The 21476-nt window shown below is 39.7% G+C and overlaps 1 protein-coding gene across 1 annotated transcript; it reads right to left on the reverse strand.

The window, feature by feature from the left end:
* Positions 1-1730: 1730 nt before the first annotated feature.
* On the reverse strand, positions 1731-12113 carry CCDC14 (coiled-coil domain containing 14). Its single transcript, XM_082312206.1, has 13 exons — positions 12047-12113; positions 11311-11366; positions 10762-10837; positions 9985-10057; positions 9758-9898; positions 8424-8663; positions 8239-8333; positions 6647-7223; positions 5934-6075; positions 5223-5302; positions 4562-4780; positions 4345-4477; positions 1731-2981 (listed from the first exon to the last, which is right to left on the reverse strand). Exons 1-13 carry the CDS (start codon positions 12077-12079, stop codon positions 1997-1999), a joined length of 2850 nt encoding a protein of 949 aa, XP_082168332.1. The 5' UTR covers positions 12080-12113; the 3' UTR covers positions 1731-1996.
* Positions 12114-21476: the final 9363 nt, after the last annotated feature.

The following is a 21476-nucleotide window of genomic DNA, read 5'->3' on the forward strand; positions in this document are numbered from 1 at the left end:
ACTGAAGTCACTATTTAGTCTAACTTTCCTTTTTTGAAGCAGGAGTGCCAGTTGGCATCTTCTGTAGTATGTGTTGTCTTCATACCTTTTTATTGCTCAGTTACTAGTAACTAAAATAATCACAGAACTGCTCCACAGCACAATGTATGGATAGTGCCCTAACTTTAAAACACGTTCATTCAAGCAACTAATCACGGGGGAAAAAAAAATTCTTCAAAGTGGGAAATCTTGAGAATTTCGTCCTACAAGGAAACATAAAGGAAGAGGCCAGCACCAAGAAGCACAGTAAGGTTTTCTATGGGAAAAAAAAAAAATAAGCAACACTGCAAAAAAAGCAGTCTTAAGTCCTTATACTGCTGTTCCCTTTCCAAAGATACTTTCCCTGAAAAACCACAAGTCATGAAAAACAGCATTCAAGCACTGCTAAGGGTGTAGGAGGAACAGAATGGTGGCGGTAACACCACCTTCCCATACCCAGAACTTAATAACTTGCATGATACATATTCTTGACATTGAGATCTGGAAAGCCCTGTCAAGGAGAGCAACAGACTGGAATCATTTCCCCCTCCGCTCCCATTCCTGTGAGAGCCTGTTTGGGTGGCGCAGCCCAGACTCTCTGTATTTATGCCCAATGGACGTTTGACACCTCAACAACTGTGGAATTTCCATGGCTTCCACTGCATATTCTAGTGCTGCGCTAACTGTACTGGTTTGCCAGCTTTCACTAATACCCAATTTGTCTCTTTTGTGTCACCTGAAGCCTGTTATTGCTTCTGTTTCCCAGCACCAGACTGCTCTGTGTTGATTTACTGGTACTATATTCTCTTTTACTTCAGATAAAATCAAGCATCTGTAAAAACTATGACCAAAACCAGAACTGTAGAAAAGAACAGAACATTGATGGTTCTTTTCTTGCTCTCCAGACTTTCCACTTAAATCAACTTCTTTCTTCAAGTAAATGCTGAAAAACCAAAAATTGACTTTTATCAGTGATGAGTGAAAAAGGATGACTTCATGTGTTTTATAGGATCTACCATATATTGCGAATCCCATATGATGGCTGCATTTTTTTTGAACAGCATGATCCTGACTTATCAGTTGTAACTCTCAGTGTTCCTGCAGAGCTGCTCTGCAGCTAGCTCCTCCTTGGCCTCTACCTGTGGAACCTCTTGCCCGTGTATGGTACCCGAGACTGTTCTTCTGGGAGCAAGAAAAATTGGTAAATCAGGACATTTAATTTAGCCTTCTGCACCTAAGTTCCTCTTTAATAAAAACCAACTTGAAGAGATTCACCTAGTCAAGGCAGAACACTTTTTAAGTTCAAGGCCGCTCCCCTTTCACCAGTTAAACTCCCACTTCTTGATTAACTTCAACTTGGATTAAGAAACAATGCAGCTGAATAAGAAGTCCTGCCCACCTGTTTCTTTGATCTTGATGCTACTGTTTGCACACCTTCCTAGTGAACCAGAACAAGGAGCTAATTTCTTGAAATATATGGTCATAACCAAGGAAAATAACTATGCATCCAATTTTATCACGGTCAAATTATAATGAAATAAAAAATTCTCTTTATTAGATCTGTAACTGACTTTAAATGCATCTCTCTCAATGCTGTTCTTACTACTTTGAAAAAGCACACAGAAAAAACATGCAAGTGTATTTTATGATTTAATAGAAAAACTGTACTACTAACAGCACACCAGTTTCTTAAACAGTTATCAAGTGCTGTTCTAAAATTAATTTTGCAATTAAAGAGTATAAACCTAAATCATAATTTAAAAAAGGCATTTATATCAGTTATTTCAAGTTGTACACATCACGGGAAGCAGCACCATAGCTTAATGAGGAACAAATCCCATTCATAATTTAAATAGCTGGGAACAAGTAATTTCATACCAAAAAGATACAAATATTCATATCAGTACCACACTTACTAATGCACTTCAGAAAAACCTAAATAAGCCAAAAAAGTGCACCCCATTTTGTTTCCTCATACTCATTGTTTCATAATGCTATTTTGCAGAGTTCTTTGTAACTTAGCTATGTTGGCATCCAAGGCTGCTAAGCTGTTCTTAAAGTCCTCTTCATCTCGAGAAGTAAATGTTGAGAAAGAGGATGCACTCCATTCAGACTTCCCTGATATATCATCAAATGAAATGGAATTAAAACCAGATATTTCACTGCCTTTTTTCTGAGAAATCTCTTTTGGAAATAGCATTGGTATGCGAGGGTATGTACCAGTCTGACGTTGGTCTGGTTTATCTGTGAAGTCTTTTGCAGCTCCACTTGGCGTGCTTTTTGGCCTCATTTGGACTTTGTCTCCTTCTGGCTTCACTTTATCCCCTGTAACTTCAACTGCATTTTCCATAGTCTTCTTCACACTGTACCCAGTGCTTAATTTATCCAGAATAGTTGGATCCTTTGCAATCTCACATCCATTCTGCTGCATGGAGTTTGAGAGCTCACAGTGGTAGTCCAACATCTTACAACCCCCTCTACTTTGGGGTAGCGCACCAGTTCTTTCAGAGATTGGCTGCTGTTTTTTGGAGGCACTGCTAGTCAATGGAATATAGAGAGTCTCATCCAACTTGTTTTGGTCATCTAGTAAAGTCCCAGAATCGCTAACTGTTTCTGCATCGTGCTTCAGTGAGGTTAGTAGCATTCCGGGAGCTAATGTTCCTTCTTCTGGGAATGTACTGTTTATTTTACTTCCTTCAGCAGCAAACTTTTCATAGGCTAGATTTCGCATTTCTAATTCTCCACTTTTATTTGAGAATTGAAGTTCTGTATCTGTCAAAATATGATCCATTTCCAATTTTTTAAGGTAAGTAATTACTGAAGTACTCCCAGGACACAGATCAGGTTGCATCTGCTTCTCATGGTCTTCCAAAAGAGACTTCGAGAGACCTTTTTCAGGTTTGGGTCTAACGTTGTCTACTGTGAGGTCAGACAGAAGCTTGGCCATACTGCCCTGCAAGGTTCTGTTAAGATAAGATCAATTAATCAGATTTAAAAATAGGCACTAAAAAAATAGTTTAAAACTTTTCTATAACACCAAAATATTAGATTTATCAGACTGTGACAAAGTTACAATTCTCTTTCTACATGTTGTCATAAAATGCAGTACAAATGTGAACCAATTCCAAGTTTCTTGAATTTCTTTCTCCAGCTCAGCTCAATGTGCCTATAAAGTAACTAAAATAGCACAGCCCAATGAAGTTCAAGATTATTGCTGATTTACCTGCTTCGAGTACTACAAAAGGAAAGAAATCAATGACAGGAAACTGTTACAAAGCATATAGAAACAGTTATCAAAATCAGTGAGAAATTTTCTCTGAATTATTCTTCCTATTGCATCTAAATAAAAAAAATAATAAAAGAAATAATTCTTCTCATTTTCTGCTTTGTACATCAAAAGAAATGAATGCTTAAATGCTTATGTATATAGCATATACATATACACTTGTAATAAGACATCATTATACTACCATCTGGTGGTCAATATAGTAGTCGTAGAAGTATGTAATGTGTCTAAACTTCTAGTAAAGACTCTGAAATGATGATTAAAAATATTCTGCCATTCCAATCAGTATCAACTATAAACAAGACAGACAATAGTTTAACTTCCCGTGCACATCATGTCCAAAAAAATTTTACGTACATACCACTTTGCATGTGCAAAAACCTATTCAAGTCTCCCAGCTTGCCACTATATTCATCATAAAAGACCATGATGAAATAAATTCACAGTAATAATTCTAAAAAACTGTGAGTAACACCACCTTCATTCAGTGATCCAAGAACTCCCACCTTTACCCATAATTAATAAGTGGGCATAATCTACTTCAAAAGTGTGTACAATTAAAGGAAGGACTGCTCATTCCCACAGGAAGAGCTTACTGTGGGTCCTCAAGACAGATCTTTCTGCAAATTCTTCTCAAAACAGACCAATTTCTGAACCAGTGTAAAGAAAGAAAGAAGAACAAATAATTCAGGTTAAAAGTTTCCAAATTCTACAGCTTCAAGGGAAATATCAGTAGGTTTTCAGGTACACGCACTTCCCCATGGAGCTCCTTATCGGCAGTCTGCTATGAAGAGTTAAAACTTAGCACAAGTTATGGCAGATAGCATTTTACTTTACAACAGAACTCAAGTCATGGAGCATGACAACTGTTTTAACAGAATTATAGCACCATTGTAGCAAAAGTAACTACAAAGCGAACTTTTAGCCTATGTGACCTCCTACCACCAAGATAAAAAGATTACAATAATCCAAAGTATGGGGCAGGGTGGGCAGAAAAAAAGTGATGCCAAGAGGCAAAAAAATAGCTTAGCCAATAGTACCTGGTTAATTCACGCAGTCTGTTAACTTCTGCATCACGCTGACGTAACGTTATGCCCAAAATCTTATTTTCTTTCTCTGAAGCTTCCAGCTTAAACTGAAGGCTCTTCACGTTTCCTAATGCCTCTTCCACTTCTAAAATGCCAAGAATTTACCTAATTATTTCTTTTAAGTTTTAAACCACTAAATGAAAGAATAAACAAAATCAAAACCGTGTACCAATCTTGAGCTTGGTGGAATGAATGTCATAATGCTGTTTGTTTTCAAGCAATTTTTCTTCTTTATCTTGAATATCTGCTGCAAGATGTTTATTTTCTTCTTTCTGACTTTCTATTATTTTAAGTAGTTCTTCATTTTTAGCCTGCAGTGACTCAAGGCCTTTCAGTGATTCTTTCAATTGACTCTGGAGCATCATATTCACGGACTGCAAAGAAACTACTACCAAAAGTAAAACATAAAAAGTTCAAGTGTTTTGTGTGGTACAGTTTGAATTTCTAAATCAAACTAAGTTTTTGAATAATCTTGGTAATATGAATTTTGCTTACAGACAGAAGGGTTTTTTGAGGCAGCAAGATAAAACACAAGCTTTCTTCTTAATTATCTAATGTCATCTTCATTTTAAGATGCACATAAGGAAAAATAATCTGCTCGGCAGCTGAAGAGCCGAGTCTTGCTATATGGAGTCTAAACAGGCACAACAATCCATACAAATGCAGTTGCATGATTAGACCCACAACACTTAGTTCAGTTGCCACTAAAGGCCACAATACGTACTGTTATTTTTTATTTATACATCTGTATCTTTATATGTCTGTATCTATTTAAATAAAGCTTTAACAAAAACGCCCCTAACAAGCATCATTCTCTATGAGTACTTTACATTCATAGTTGCAGCTCTGTCCAGATGTCTTCTCACTTCTTTCTCGTTCCCTGAGTTGCTGGTTTAATATTCTTAGTCTCCTAAATGTGAATTGTGAAAAAGCACAAATTCAGAAAGTTCAGAATAAGTTCAAACCCACTGCATTTTAAATTACTTTGGTAAGAAGCTGCTACTGAGAATTAAATGTCACAGAATGTTTCAGAAATATAAAAAAGTTTTAATAATGCGTTTTTCTTACATTCCTATATTTCTTCAACAAAAAAGACCCTTTGCAAGTTCTGGTAAATATCTTTCCCTCTGTTCTGAGGTAAAGTGCTACCCAGTTATGCATTTGAGAGCTCCCCTGCATTGAGAGACATTTTTGTGTTTGAGAATATACTACAAGAAGAATATAAGCAGGCTAACTACCTTGATACTGCAGTTTTCAGAGACGATACATTGATCCCACCTAGACGAAGGCCCAATCATGATGTAACTGATGCTACTAAAACATCAGTATTACCTGAAGTCTTGCTATGTGTTAATTATTTATTTTTAAACTATATAGCCTTACCAACACACTTCCTAATATATAAATACTGTGCAGACAAGAATGAAAGGGCCATAACATTTACACCATAATAATGCTAAAATATGCAATTTAGAACAGATCAGTTAAAAATGCTTTAGGCGCATTTGCAGTAAATACAGAATCACTGACGAGTTACTAACCTCCGCAGCTGGGCATTTTCACTTCTCAGAGGCTGTAAAGCTAGTGCTATTTCAGCTTGTATATTCGTACTTCCCACTACAGCTGGGAGCAATGATACGCAGTCTTCTATTTCACTCATCAACCTTAACATTTCTGAATCATCTGCAAGAGGTGAGGGGAAAAAAAAAAAAAGACTGCATAAACACATAAACGTGTGATATGACAGTAATATTTTATATGCAATTAAGCAATCTACAAAATGATATAATAGTATTTACTTTTTCTCCAAGAAAATATCATCTTTTATTTTAACTATATTTATTTATTTAACTATATTATTTATTTTAACTATATTTATTTAAAATTTTTAAATTTGACTGAAAAATATGCTTTAGGTTCTTGATAAATCACAACCCACCAACCCTCCGACCAACCTTGGTGGGATTGCTGTTGCAATCTGTCTACACTGCTCCCTTTCTCAGGGGAAAACACTGTATATGAAATGGGAACAACCTTTATCCTAGCTGTTACGATAATGTTAAAATACTCCAAAAAATATTTTAATACTTATCCAGAGTGGAACACGAAGCTACTAAAGTGTGGAAAACCACTCTAAGATGTCACATATCATCTGACACATACAACTTTCAGAAACTGAAGTGCTCACTCATTTAACACAGCTCTTGCGTTATTTGTATGTAATTGCCCTACTGCACAATGAAAATGTCCTCACCTTGATCCATTATCAGTGCTCTGAGCTCTCCCAGAAGATATTTTACAGTCTTAACTTTATGGGCTGTTTCTTCTGGACTTTCTTTTCTAGATTTTAGAACTTTCTTCACAAAACTTGTCTTAGAGCTTGTATCTCTCACTGGGGCTATGTCAAGTACATTCAGTTCGTCTTCTTCGCTGACCATGTCCTCACTGTGTTCTTCAGAAGTATCCTCCTCCTTGTTACTCGAAGCATTATGTTTTGCTGAACAATGATGATGGTGCTTCTGTTCAGTCCTCCCGTTCATCATCTCATGTGATTGTAACAGGGCCAGGTGAGCTTGTATGCATCTTATCAAATCTGCTTCTTTGATCTGTTGCTCGTGGTTTGGTGTCATGTCTCTGCCAGAAGATGATGGGATGAATGTAGGCACTGTAGAGTTACTTGAAGCACCTGAAGCTATACAAGGGATCACGCTAGGAAGAGCAGTGGCAGACTGCATTTGCGCAGCAGTAGTATGAGCAGTAGAAACTACTGGGCAAACCGCAGGTCCTCCCATTTCTGGCACACGTTCACTGCCGCTGTCTACAGGAACATCCTGCATAAAGAATATTCATATTAAACAAAAAATTAACACACTTTTTTTTAAATCTTAAAAAAACAAAAACAAAAAAACCTTTTCTGACTCAATGTAGTCTCGATCATACTTTGCAAATTATAAAAGCAACTACAACTCATGAATTGCGTAATTTTCCAGTATATTAAAGAGGAATTAAAATGTAAATCTGGTTTAGATTACCTTTATCTTAAATGTTATTGGCAACATTAAAGCACAGTTCTTTTTCAGCTGTTCTGTAAAGAAAAAAACCTCAGCAGTGTTTTGGTTTTTTTTGCTTTATGAAAATTCATTCCCTGAATCAAACCAAAACAGGGAAGAAAAAAAAATAAAAGACAACACTGTAACCTTTCAGTATTCTAAGTAGATGAATTTCTTACAAGTCAAGGACAGCACTAACTATACGTGGACTGCCTGCAGATGGAAGGTAAGTCTACAGTCTTACAGTTCCAAGGTACAAGCCCTTTACCACATTTCCCAAGGTGGCAGTTGGTATTCTCCATTAGTTCTATTCTATACCCTGAAATACACAACTATTTTAAAATGTGGCTCTAGGATAATACACAGTGTCTAAAGAAATAATCAACTTGATCATTGGCAGGGAAAAGCTACATATGAAATATGATTTGTTTTATCAGGACTTGGTTAATGATCCTAAGGCGTGTTACTGAGAATGTAGTTATTAACAGTAATGAATAATTTCCTGCACCTTCCATGTCTGCTGTCCATTACAGAATTCACCATGCAGAAACAAGCAGCCAGTTGAAATGCCTCTAATTTCATTTTTTGGTGTCTATACAAAATGTATTTTAAATAGCAGTATTTTCTCTCATTATTTATTCTGTTCATCACTGTAGGTTGAAATATGAAAATTTTTTTCTTTAAGGAAAATTATGACATAAACCCAAGAAAACCCCACACACAAATAAATGTATAAATAAATAGGCAGTGCTAATTTAAAACATTTATTAACAGTCAGAACCAAACTTTTACTTACTAACTGAGTAGATAAGGTATTAGCTGAATGCTGCAGGGACAGAGCTGGCGTGGAGGTAGGTAATCGATAATTAAAAGCTGTAACATTTTGACATCCTAGAAGAAAACAACACTTATAGATCAGGGCAATTTTGGGCAAAACTCATACAGTAAAATAGCAGGCTCTACATTAATAGTTCCACTAACCGTGATTTGATGTAAGAAAAGGAGTTACAGTAGGAATTTCGTTACTGTTCTGTGGTGGTTGGCCAGTTATCAGAGACATCTGAGTTTGCACATGCTCGCACAGTTTCTGATGCATCACAGGAGAGTGTTGACTGCAAGGAACATGAATTGGTTGAACCATCTGATTCTGTGCCGCGCTGGAAAGTTCTTTCTCAGTAGAAGGTGTGGTGGATGAGGCAAGTTTTCTATTTGATATTGGCACTACAGAGAAAGAAAGAACAAAAAACCCAGCTGAAGTTGTCTCTCTTCTCAGTCTATACAAGCTCATCGTGTTGTCAGGCGGACTCTGGCAGGTTCCTTTGAAAAAGAAAACCAAAAGACACTGTGGCTCAAGATTCCAGTCAGATTTTTATTCACCAGCAAATTAATCCATCATTTTTTTCTTCTAGACAGAGCAACCTAACCCAGTTGGACAGACTGCTGTCCTTGAAGGAAGCACAGAGATTTAATTCCACAGAAGGCCAGTTCAAAAATGCAATTCTTAAAATCGCTGCTTAGCTGCTTCCTAAGCTTTTAGACCATTTGGAATAACCCATACCAAAGCACTCTCCAAACCTACTTTTCTTACATTGCGTATAATTAAAACTCTGTATTTTTACAGTGCTGGAAAGATATCAGCTATGCACTCAGCTTCTACAATTCACAAAATAGGCATTCTGCTACATACCTAGTCTACAGGCCCTACCTGTCTACTAGATTAGAAATCACACAAAAGAAACGGGGTGGAGAGAGGGAGAAACACTAATAAAAGCAAAATATTTCAACTGAGAGCAAGTCAGCCTAGAGTACTCCATCTACCTTTTCATTCAAGTGGTCTGGCCACTAAACCATCTGAGTTCTTATTATTTATTGCAACACTTTCCTGTTTCCAGAAATTGATCTTTGAGAAAAGCCTGGCTGGACACCTACCTCCAGGACAGTTTATAGCTGCGTATCCCAAACAGAGACCAAGCACTGCAATGCTTCATTGTCCAAGAGAAATGAGGCATTGGTATTATCATTCTCCTCCACACTTCCTACCAGCTAAACTTGATGATGTTAGTATACACAAACGCACTCAATTTTCTTCCTTGTACATGAAACTCAAACATTTGTCAATTTTTGTACCTGTTTAATAAACATTTAAGGTTTCTAAAAGGCAATGAGTAATGCCTACATCCTTTTATGGATCCAGCCCCGGATCAACCTATAACAAACGACAGCAATTATCTGAAGCCTTGTTGTATCTCCCCAATAAGCTGAGGAGTCTCTCAACATTGTTTGAGAAAAGAGCAAGCCCAAGAAAGCCCGCTTACCAATTTCTTTTCGGACATGGGCAGGAGTAATGGTTTTTTTCAGCCCTTTCTTCTTGGAAGTATTTCCTTTGGTTAGCAAAGGCTTGGAAGTAATTTTAACAGAAGTTGTTTTCCCAGGTTGCTTATGGATAGTCTCCCTTCCTAGTATTAGTCAAAACAAAAACTAGTCAACAAACCAAATCAAGAGTCTTACAAAACCCATAACTTAAATTTTCAATAGGTACAACCTGTAGCCTCATTTTGTAAGATATTCTTCAGTAAAGCTGCACAACGGTCAAGTCCATTATGAATGGTATCAACCTGCACAAAGAATACTGCAGTCAGAAAATAAGTATCACTGTTTTCTTTCAGTAAACCAAGATACTATTTTAGAGGGGAGCATTCCCCACTCAGTCACCTGAAAAAGAACAACTGATAACCAGCAAAAACATGTCATTTTCCATGTATTACTTTGCAATTGCATGAAAGTTTGCAAACACGCAAATTTTGCAAAAAATCTAAATTGTGTTTTTGGACACATGTCCATTTGCTGGATTTTATGTTTTCGTAATTGCATGCATGTGGTTTTTGTTCTTATTTCTATGTACAGTTAAGCTATTATCTACAGCTTATTCCTGTTTTGGAGATAACTGACTCAGCACTACACAGAAAACAGCGCTACAGCACTGACTCCATGCAACTTGCTCTTTTCGGCACAAAACCTAACAAATACGGCTACACTTCTGCGAGGGCCTGCTCTAGTCCATGAACAGCATAGTTGTGTTTGCAAAATACATCCTGTGCCTTAATGAGATTTATCAGAGCCAAACTCACTGAACACAAAGCCAACGCGCCTATATCTGCAAGATGCAGTATAGACACTCTGGCTAGCTTTGCGGGAGCTATTTCTAGTCCAGATGCAGTAGTATCTAAATTAACCTGTTTTTCTTACATTATTCAAGGTATTCCAATTTCCCTTTTCTTTAGATAACACAGATTACTGTATTAAAAAGTCATTTAATTACCTGATCGTCAGAGTCAGTGGAATAGAGAGAGTATCCAGACTCCACATCAGAATGACATCCTTTTCTTAAGCCAAATCTGAAAAAGTCAAATTCACTGTTTACACTACCTCCTTAATATGCAGCAAAGTAAAAAAATTACTTTTATTCAATAATAGCAAACAAATTAATTTTATCAAGAAACAAAATATCTTTCTGAAAACTTTGCACTGCTGCAACAAACATGTTTAGCATATATTAACTCATGTCAAAGGAGAATTCAGTCTTTACTCAACAGTCTTACGTATGGCTAGTAACTATACAAATTCAATCTTTTATAACTAAAACATGCAGAGAGAGTCAAACCTGTACTTCTACAGGCAAAATTTCTATTCAGTTTGTGTCTGTCTATTCATGGGCTGCTTAGAACTTGGCTGTACTGCCTTTCAGTTAAAAATGTTTTCTGATATATACAAAGAATTGCTGGCTAGTTGTGAGGTATGACAAATATAAGGTTCCCAAATGATCACATGTACACTCAATCTTAGATAGTATTCATAATAAAAGTCTTACTGTTTTCTTCCATTTGTTAATTTAGCTGCTCCTGTTAGCCTTCCAGAAGACACTACCTGTCGATTACAGAAATATATTTTGATTTTCATGAAGTACTTCCACAATATAATTGAAGACTACCGTTGCCCACTAATTCCAAGAACTTCTGCTGAGGCAGATTGGTTAATTTACAGCTCTCAGAATGAGGAAGGGGCCCCCACTACCACTGGGGACCGAATCTTGCAGTTTTCATTTCACAAAACATGCCCTTACAGCATGAAGCTTTATTAATTTCCGCGGCATTCTACAGATACAGTAATCACTTAATGACACAGTCAAGGGCTGAAATACAAACACACATCCCAGACTGAAACCAAGCTCTATAAATACACACCTGAACTTTGGGGATTTTAAGAATAAACTACGGTTGCCGCTCAAACCACAGCTACACCAAGGTGGAAGAACCCTTGAACGGGAAGCTTGCTGCGGTGCCCCGTACCGCCACACCTAAACCCGCTGAGCCCTGAGGAAGGGCTGCCGGGCTAAGCCCAGGAAAGCACAGCCACCCCGTACTGGAAGGCCCGACTCCCCCTCGGGAGTCGTTACGCTGACCGCCCAGCTCCGCTCTCGGCGGGGACACCCCCTCACCCCGCTCCGAGCAAATCAGGAGTCTAACGAGGGGGCTGAGACCCGACTGCAGATCAAGGAAGGGCTCCAAACGCCCCCCGCTGCCCCCGGGACCCCCGCCCCGACGCACCTTGCAGGCCCGCGGAGCCCCCGGCCTGGCCATGGCCCGGACCCGGCCCCGCCGGACGCGGGGGAGGGACCCCCCGCCCGCCCGCTCCGCCCCCGCGGCGCCGACCAATCCCGAGCCCGCTTGGCTGACGGACGGGACGGCCGTTGCGGGGGGGCGGGACTAACGCCCCCCGACCCGCCCCGCTTGGCGGCAGCCGGCGCGGGAAGGGAAGGAGCTGCGTTGCGGAGCCCGGTCGGGGATTGGCGGAGAATGGGAGGCGAGGAGCCAATCGGAGGAGAGACAGGGAATGGGCGGGGCTAAGGCGAGCTGTGAGGCCGCCCGGGCTTGTGACCGTTGGGGCGCGAGGGGCCGTCCGCTCTTGTCAGGGCTCAGGGCTCGGCCCTCGCCCCCGCGGGGCGGCCCCGGCACCTCCCTCTCCGCTTAATGAGGAAAAAATCACCTCACGTAGTTGGGTCTTCCCGTCTCAGTGCTGTCCTCCCACGGTGTGCTGTCTCGTGCCTTAGGGATCCTCTGGCAGAGGCGGGCCCTGTGGGGCAGGGGCTCCGTGCACTCATAAAGTACATGGAGAAACGGGCCTTGCAGATGGGTGGGCCGCCCTGAAGGAAAACTCCGACATCTGTGTGGAGAACTGCTCATAAAACTACCTCATGGCCTCTGCTTGCCTGTGCAGTCTGTGTCCTGCAAATCCTTGGGGGCACAAAAGGTAAAAGGCTGGTAGCAAGTCAAAGGGAACCCTTGATATTTTGTGTACAGGCTGAAACCATCAGTTCTTTGTTCCCTGTGCTGGTTTTCAGCTAGTGTTAAATCTTCTCTGTCAATCCCTGAAAACATCCGCGTACATGGATCATACAGGATGGTGGCTCAGGTTTCACACGCATGCACTGGCATGTTAGTATTCTGCATATAGAATCACAGAGCCATGGAATCATTTAGGTTGGAAAAGACCTTTAAGATCATCCAGTCCAATGGTTAACCTAGCACTGCCAAGTCCACCACTAAACCATGTCCTTGAGCACCACATCTACCCATCTTTTAAATACCTCCAGGGATGGAGACTTACCCACTTCTCTGGGCAGCCTGTGCCACTGCCTGACCACCCTTTCAGTGAGGAAATTTTTCCTAATATCCAACCTAAACCTTCCCTGGTGCAACTTGAGGCCATTTCCTCTCGTCCTATCGCTTGTTACTTGGGAGAAGAGACCGACCCCCACCTCGCTACAGCCTCCTTTCAGGCAGTTGTAGAGAGCAATAAGGTCTCCCCTCAGCCTCCTCTTCTCCAGGCTAAACAACCCCAGCTCCCTCAGCCGCTCCCCATAAGACTTGTGCTCCAGACCCTTCACCAGCTTCGTTGCCCTTCTCTGGCCACGCTCCAGCACCTCCCTGTCCCTGGAGTGAGGGGCCCAAAACTGAACACAGGACTCGAGGTGCGGCCTCACCAGTGCCGAGTCCAGGGGGACGATCACTTCCCTGGTCCTGCTGGCCACACTATTCTTGATACAAGCCAGAAAGCCATCGGCCCTCTTGGCCACCTGGGAACACTGGTGGCTCATGTTCAGGCGGCTGTCAACCAACACCCCCTGGTCCTTTTCAGCCAGGCAGCTCTCCAGCCACTCCTCCCCCAGCCTGCAGCGTTGCATGGGGTTGTTGTGACCCAAGTGCAGGACCCGGCACTGAGCCTTGTTGAACCTCATGCAGTTGGCCTCGGCACAACGATCCAGCCTGTCCAGGTCCCTCTGTAGGGCCTTCCTGCCCTCCAGCAGATCAACACTCCCACCCAACTTGGTGTCATCTGCAAACTTGCTGAGGGTGCACTCAATCGCCTCGTCCAGATCATTGATAAGATATTAAACAGAACTGGCCCCAGTACTGAGCCCTGGGCAACACCACTTGTGACCGGCCGCCAACTGGATTTAACTCTATTTACCACAACGTTTTGGGCCTGGCCATCCAGCCAGTTCTTTACCCAATGAAGCGTACGCCCATCCAAGCCATGAGCAGCCAGCTTCTCCAGCAGAATGCTGTGGGAAACTGTGTCAAAGGCTTTCCTAAAGTCGAGGTAGACAACATCCACAGCCTTTCCCTCATCTGCTAAGCGGGTCACCTTGTCATAGAAGGAGATCAGGTTGGTCAAGCAGGACCGTGCCTGCTTTTATTAGCTGAATAAATAAACCTTCTGAAAACATAGCATTGAAAGCAATTACATTTACTCAGGCTGAAAATGTGGTTACATTACTATGTTATTAAGAGTACTATAGCAGAAGGGCATATAAATATTCAACATCTGTGCTCTCCCAATGTTTAAATTGCATTGTTATTAGGTATTACTGTATTAACATTTGCACTGAAACTATGCTGAACTTGAAGGAAAACTATATTGTGAAGATATTTATCATCTTGTCAAAAAAACCAGAAGAGTTTTCTGGCAGGAATTTGGAGACTGCTTCAGTTTTTCTCTTTGAAAAATTTAAAATAAGATCACTGTAATAGGAGAACAGCTAAAGGAAGGAATATAAACTAGAGAAATGGAAGAAGATGAAAAGAGCTCAAAAAGATGTGCAGCAACTACGAAACCAGTGCCAGAACCATTGGTATACTGTTCTCTTAAGGGGGGGTTATGGAAGTTTATGGATAAATTCTCATTGAACTGATAGATGTGAGTGCAGCAATTTAAATAATGAAGGAAGAATTATCCCAAGTTGTTTAGCAACAAGCAGCAGGTATACAAAAAACAATCCCGCCCAAACCACAATCCTGTGCTTTGTTTTGACGTATTATTTGAAGACACATAGAACAACACTTCATTTTTTCATCAAAATTAATACAGAAGGCTATCGAGTTCCATTCTTGTCAACTGAACCATTTTGAAATGATGGATGAAACAGGAAGATAGTCTTAGAAATAGTTTTAAAAAAATGCAACTGTAAAAATGAAAAAATTGCATGAAGGCTTAAAATTCTCATGAAGTCACAGATTGCCAAGTGGTCAGTCTTTAAAGAAAAGTAGAAGCTGTCATGAGAGTTGTGATAAAACTACAAGAGTTAGCAGCAGTGTATTCTGGGCACAGAGTTAGCTATCAGAAGAGTTAGATATTTTTTCTGACCGACATTGGCTTTCTTCATTGAAAGAGTTTGGGGAATCACTGAATACCTCTGGACCTGTCTGGTTGTTATGGTAAAATTGTGATTAAAAAAAGCTTATTCTTTGTCTTACATACCAAAATGCTTCAATGTCATGTGCTGCATTCATACATAATATTATATTGTTATTCATACTCGTGATCAAGGTATGTTTCAGAAAGAAAATTAAATTCCATTTCATCCCATTGCATTTCATTAAACCAATTTCATCTTTTCTTCGTGTTTGACAGATACCTAACATTCCCCAAACATTTCCAGTGGCATGATTTTGGATGTGGCCGAGGCCAGGTTTGCTCAGCCTTTGGAAAGCAAATTGTGGCAATCTTTCAACACTATTTGGTGTAGAAATAATGCTAAAGGCAATTAAAAAAAAAAAAAAAGCTGGCAAATGCAACATAAATAAAAGTCTAATGATAATCAGCAATGTCCTGAACAGAGGAAGGGGACTTCTTGGATTTCCATGATTTATCTCAAATTTGAGGTTTTGCCATATCTAAAGAATTCATTTATGTAAAGAAATAAGGATTATATTGTTGTTAGTGAGGAAGAATAATAAATTAAAAGAAATACTGTACAATGATGTCCAAGTAGTGAAACAGAACGAAGTGTGAAGTGGGATATGATAGAATAACACAGGTCATCATGCATCTATGCAGAAAAACCATGTTACAAAGTAGCTGAGTATTAACTGTACTGTGATGGAACATGCTCTCCCTACCAGAAAGTGGTAACTCTCATAACTTAGAGAACAGTGACACGACCAGTGTAATACAGGACAAAAATACATGTGGCGGAAAAGACTCAGATCATTAACCAGGGATAAGCTGCCTGAATTATGAATAATTAAAACATATATGTGGTTGTATTTGCAATGTTAATGCTTGAGGTGCTCCGTGTTAGATGAAGCATCACTGAAAATAACAAAAAGCTTATTCTTACCCTACATAATTTACAGTTTAAGTTAAAATACCAGGGTGATACAGCAAACTGTATCCAAGACTGATGTGCTTAATAATGATGAAGAAATAAATATACTTAGAACATAGCTTTTGGGAACCGAAGATTTTTAAGGGGCTGATTCTCAGATAAAGTAAAACAAAGCTCTTTCATTTCAGGAAGGAGGGAAAGCAAACAAAATGAAGCTAATAAAGACGAGAGAAGACATTTGCCAAACAATCCAGTTTCATCAGAAAATGGGGCTTTTTCAGTACCTACCTAGGAAAACCAAGTCATGTTCTCATTCAATGTAAGTTCTGGAAGTCTCCTGCTACCAGTACTAACAAGGTCTAGTGATCTAATTAAGTACAAACCTAAGCATGATCTATCACTAGCACAAATTAATATTAAGCTTTCCTCTGAATGGGTTACAAGCAAAAATTTGTGTGGACTTGACAAAGGAGCATTTCACAAAATTAGCTTTTTAGGAGACAAGTAGGCCAAGAATATCAATGATAGCTGATTGTTGTTTAAGACTATTTTAGTAGATGCCCAAACCCCTGTAAATCTACAGTTAAGGAATAAAGCTACGAATTGGCTAATGGGAAGAGGATGAACAGCTTTTTTTGTCTATCCACCTATCCTTCAATCTACATAAAACAAACACAAAAGGGGAGATGAATAGCAATGAATATGTAGTTAAGAATACAACCTACAGAAAACAGGTACTTTGTTTGTCAAAGACAGGCTTAAGGGATGTCTTGATTACAGTAAAAATACTATTAGAGAAAGAAGAAATTTAGTAGAGAGCTTTTCAGTTTGATAGGTAAAGATATAATGAGGAGATTAAACTGGATATTATGGGCTATAATATCTATATATCTATAGAACTGTTATGCAATTTTAAAATATGTTTGAAAATAATCTACCAAGTGTTCTACTAGATTTTCAATGTCTCAGTCAAAGATATGCTTTAGTTCAATCATATATATTGAAAGCTGCAGCAGGAGTTGCTGCATGGAAGGTCCATGACCTGTGTGGTTCAGAAGGCCTGTCATCAGATTTTGATTTTGTGATCTATTTGGAATGAATGGGTGTATAAGCTGAATTTCTTCTTCCTAATATGTAAATATACTGGGAAAAATCAAAAGAGCTTTGGCCTGTCTGCCCACATTTAAGTGAAGTACCTTATGTAAAGCGTATTAAATGCTCTTCACCTCGAGAAGTTCTCACAAGGACAAGCTAATAAGGGTATTGAGTTATGACTTGTAGGAAACATCACTAAGATTCAAGCTGTTTTGTCCTTTATGACGACAGTTAAACTAACAACTCAAAAGCTGGTGACAGTATGCTGCACAAAATACTTGTGCATAAGTTTTGAATCCCACAAGATGGCGCCACGTGAACATAAAATAATAAGAACTGCATTTAAACCAAAAAAGTGACTTTTTTTCTTTTATTTCCTTAAGATAAATCGATTATTTTCTTTTATTTCCTTAAGATAAATCGATGCACATTTTTGTTTAAGTAACATTTGGACAATTCCACTGGTATTTAATAGAATCTTTGTCAAAACTTGTCTTTTCAGGCAATCCTACTGACAGGAATAATGTTTTATTAGTGAAAATGTATGTATGAAAATAGGAATTTTTGGCTAAAACTTCATGGCACTATTTATTTATCGCTCTACTAAATATAAAATCTACTGTGGCATCAAAATGATCTTTAAAAACACATAGGACATTTTCACAGCATGTAAGTTTAATAGTAGGTCTAGAATCTGATGGCTTTAGGGGAAGAATAAACTCTAATAACAGATAAATTTCTCAAAACATTTCTCATTTTCATTCTAAGTTAGAAAAAGAAATGAAGCGAGAGAAAAACAGCAAATAAAATATCTAAAGAGAATTGACTCTAATTAGAGTGTTTGTCCAAATTTCCCATGAGGCAGGTTTTGGAATTAGTACTGGCGGTGAGAGTATTGAAGACAAGGGTCAATGAAGTTTGTCCCACCAAGGTTAAGCCTTGTAACTCTTGTTGTCTGAGGAGCAGATTCATAGATAAGTAAGTTATAATATCTGAGAAACTTTTAAAATAATATACTTCTGTTGCAAACAGCTAATAGAGCTTTATCCACAAATTCCTGCTTGAACTTTTAACTTCCATTTGAGCTGTACCAGATCATTCAGATGATCTCAGGAGGTCCCTTCCAAGCTAAATGATTCTGTGATTCGGATTCAGAACTTTTTTCTTCGGCTTTCTTTTCTTCAAGTTGCCTCAGCGTAACCTATTGCTTTGCTCACATCCATGGTCTAATCTCATCTGAATTCAGGCTTTCAGCTAGAAAATAAAGTTGGTTATACCAATATAATAACAGTGCTGTAACCAGTGCTCTGCTAATCCTCCAAATGGCCCCACATATGAATTATGGAACTATGCAGTCTTCAGTATGTAAACATTTGCCCAACACTGGTATTTGGGATGAGAGAGAGGGGTCCTTTCCTAAGATCTGCAGGTGAATCAATCACAGCAATACTTCTAACTAGTCATGTCAGCTCAGAAACCTGGTTGTCTTCCACTGCTAATAGAAAATCACAAATCCATTTTCCTTTCTCTATTAAATGGCTAAAAGAATTGAAGAAGCAATGCGTTTAAGTGCTGTGAGAAGTATCTAGATACTCTTCTGATTGCATAGTGAAATCTGTGATTGTATTTGCTGGGTTGTCAGCATTAACTGACAGGCTTTTACATTCTGGTTTGTTGAGGTTATATGGGAAGACTGCAATCTGCTTCCCATACGAATTGACTATCAATTGCTATTAGATCCAAAACCACTACCTGCCCTTTGGTTTTCCTAGTAACTGAAAACACATGTTATGGTACTAAGTTTCCCTCCTGTTCTTGGGTTTCTTTGACAGAGATTGTCTGAATATTAGGTAGTGGTGAAAAGATGCTGATCTGTTTCCTTAGACACAAGAAGTTTGCTCCAGTCATCTACAGTAACTGTAGAAAATCAGAGTGAGTGAAGAATAGCAAGACAGAGCCAGGATACTTTTCATCAGTCATATCTGCTGAGTGATGCTGGAAACAAAGGAACTCTTTCGGGCTTACCCTCACAGCTACAGCATAGCGCTGCAGAAATGGCTTTAGCAAATCGTTAGATGAAGCTTACAACTTTTGTCCCTGTCTCTCCAGCTGTCTTCCCCAATGCTTAATCTGTTGCAAATGATCTGGAAAGAAAAAAGCTGGAAAAGAGCCTACTACAAATATTCTAGATCCATTGAGCCCTGAAAGAATATAGTTAAAGTAATTCCCTTATTCCTAAAAAAAAGATTTCTTCCTGACTTTAAAAACAGCAGCTGGGTTAGTGGTTAGCTGGTTAAAACATGTGATTACTTGGTTTCCTATTTCAACACAAACATTAACTCAAAATCACAATATACAGCGTATTCATCCAGGACAACATGGAAGTATGAATAAACTTACAACTCCAGTCAGTTTGCATGCCAGGGCTAAAAACTTCAGCCACGCGATTTCTTCAGTAAAATGTCCAATATTCATTACACTCGCAAATAAGTCTTCTGGGAGGTTCAGTGCTTCCCACATGTGAGCCAGTCCACCTATAGGCATTATAGCTCTCCCTTCCACCTGGACATAAGCACAAATAAAAAATACATCATAGGAAAATGTGTGCTATTTTGCCTCCATTCAGAGGAAGACAAAGTTTTCTGTAATCCAGTATCACGCCCAAAATACTTGAATTGGGCTTGACCTAGGCTTTTCTTTTTGAAGTATGCTGTGATGATTAGGCGCTAGATATATAGGGAGCATCAGTGATATCACAGACTAACTGGATGCCTGAAGCACACGTTCAGTGGGTACAGTTAAGAAAGATTATAGCAAAAACACTCCATAAGTAATGTGGGAGGAAAAAGTGGAAGCACATAATGATTACAAGTTATAAAAATACAGGTAAAATTAACAGTGTGAGTACAGGAAATAATTGCTTCTGTAACATCTGGAAGGATGTTAATTTTACAGAAGTGTGGCCTGGCTATAATTTTTAATTTGTTAGTGGACGTTTATTAAAGCATATTCTTTCTTTGGCAACAGTGGTATGACTTGGGTGAGCAAGTGATTTGAGTATGAAAACCATAAATCTTCAGGGCCAAAGGAAGCACAGCTGAAGAAATAATCTACTTTCTACTGTATGGAAACAGCTAATACATTAGTATTCACCATCCATTATATTTATCTTAACCATATAGAATATTTATGGACATGGAGGTGAAAGCAGATTATCCAAACTGAAAATGTAGTCAGTGTAACAATATTACTGGCATAATAAATATAATAAAAAGCCTTTGGATGTAAATTATTAATGTCTTATATGTTTGCCCCAGAAGTGGGGAAGATATTTCTTGCTCTTTGATCCAGGACTTTTAAGAGCTCTGGTATGATGTCTTTCCATTTTGTCCAAGGCATCCTTCTTGATGTCTGGGGGAACATCACTATGGGCCACAGCAGGTGTACAATAATTCAGACCTATCAAACTCAAGATGTCAAAATAAAGAAGGCAACCCTAGAGGTCATCTGCTCTTTCCTTCTGCCCCAAGGCTGGATCAGAGATGTCTGTGCCCATCCTGCCAGGAGTTTGTCTAGCCTGCTCTTGAAGACCACCAGCCTTTCCATGTGGCATTCTACCTGCCATGGCCCTGAGGGCATTAGTGGCCTGAATGGCCCTGACCAGCCTCCCCTGGCATAACCTCCATGCCTGCCCTTGGGGCCAGGACCCTTATTTCAGCCCAGGACCATCAGTCCCTGCCCCAGCAATGCCTCAGGATGCCGGGATCTAGCTCCACCACAGCCCTGCTTTGCTTGGCCGTGGGCCCTCCTGATCCCACTCTGCTGGCTGACTCCTTGGCCGGGCCTTGGACCTGCCTCGTCACCAGCATCTTGCCTGATGACCTGGGCTTGGGACTGCCTCCCCTGGCCTGCCCCGATCCCTCGCTGGGGGCAGTGGGACGGGCCCTGGCTGGTGGGTCCCTGCCCTGCCAGCCGTGGTATTACACGGGGCTCCTGGCTCCCCACCCCTGAGGGAGCAGCCTGCCCCTGCTTCGCTCTGATGCTACCGTCCCCCTGAGCAATCTGTTGCAGTGCTTCACTCTGAAAAAGTTTGTCCTGCTCCCAGCTTAAATCTTCGCCGCTGCATTTTAACCTACTGTTTTATTTTCTACTCTCCATGAACTTGGAGAGCATCACTTCCCTTTCTTCTTTGCAGTACTGTTTTAAAGATTTGAAGACAATTACCATGTCACCTTTAATATTTTATTTTCTATGGTAAACAACCTGAAATT

The sequence above is a fragment of the Platalea leucorodia genome, assembly GCF_965183815.1.
Source record: "Platalea leucorodia genome assembly, chromosome: 5".
Lineage (NCBI taxonomy): Eukaryota > Metazoa > Chordata > Aves > Pelecaniformes > Threskiornithidae > Platalea > Platalea leucorodia.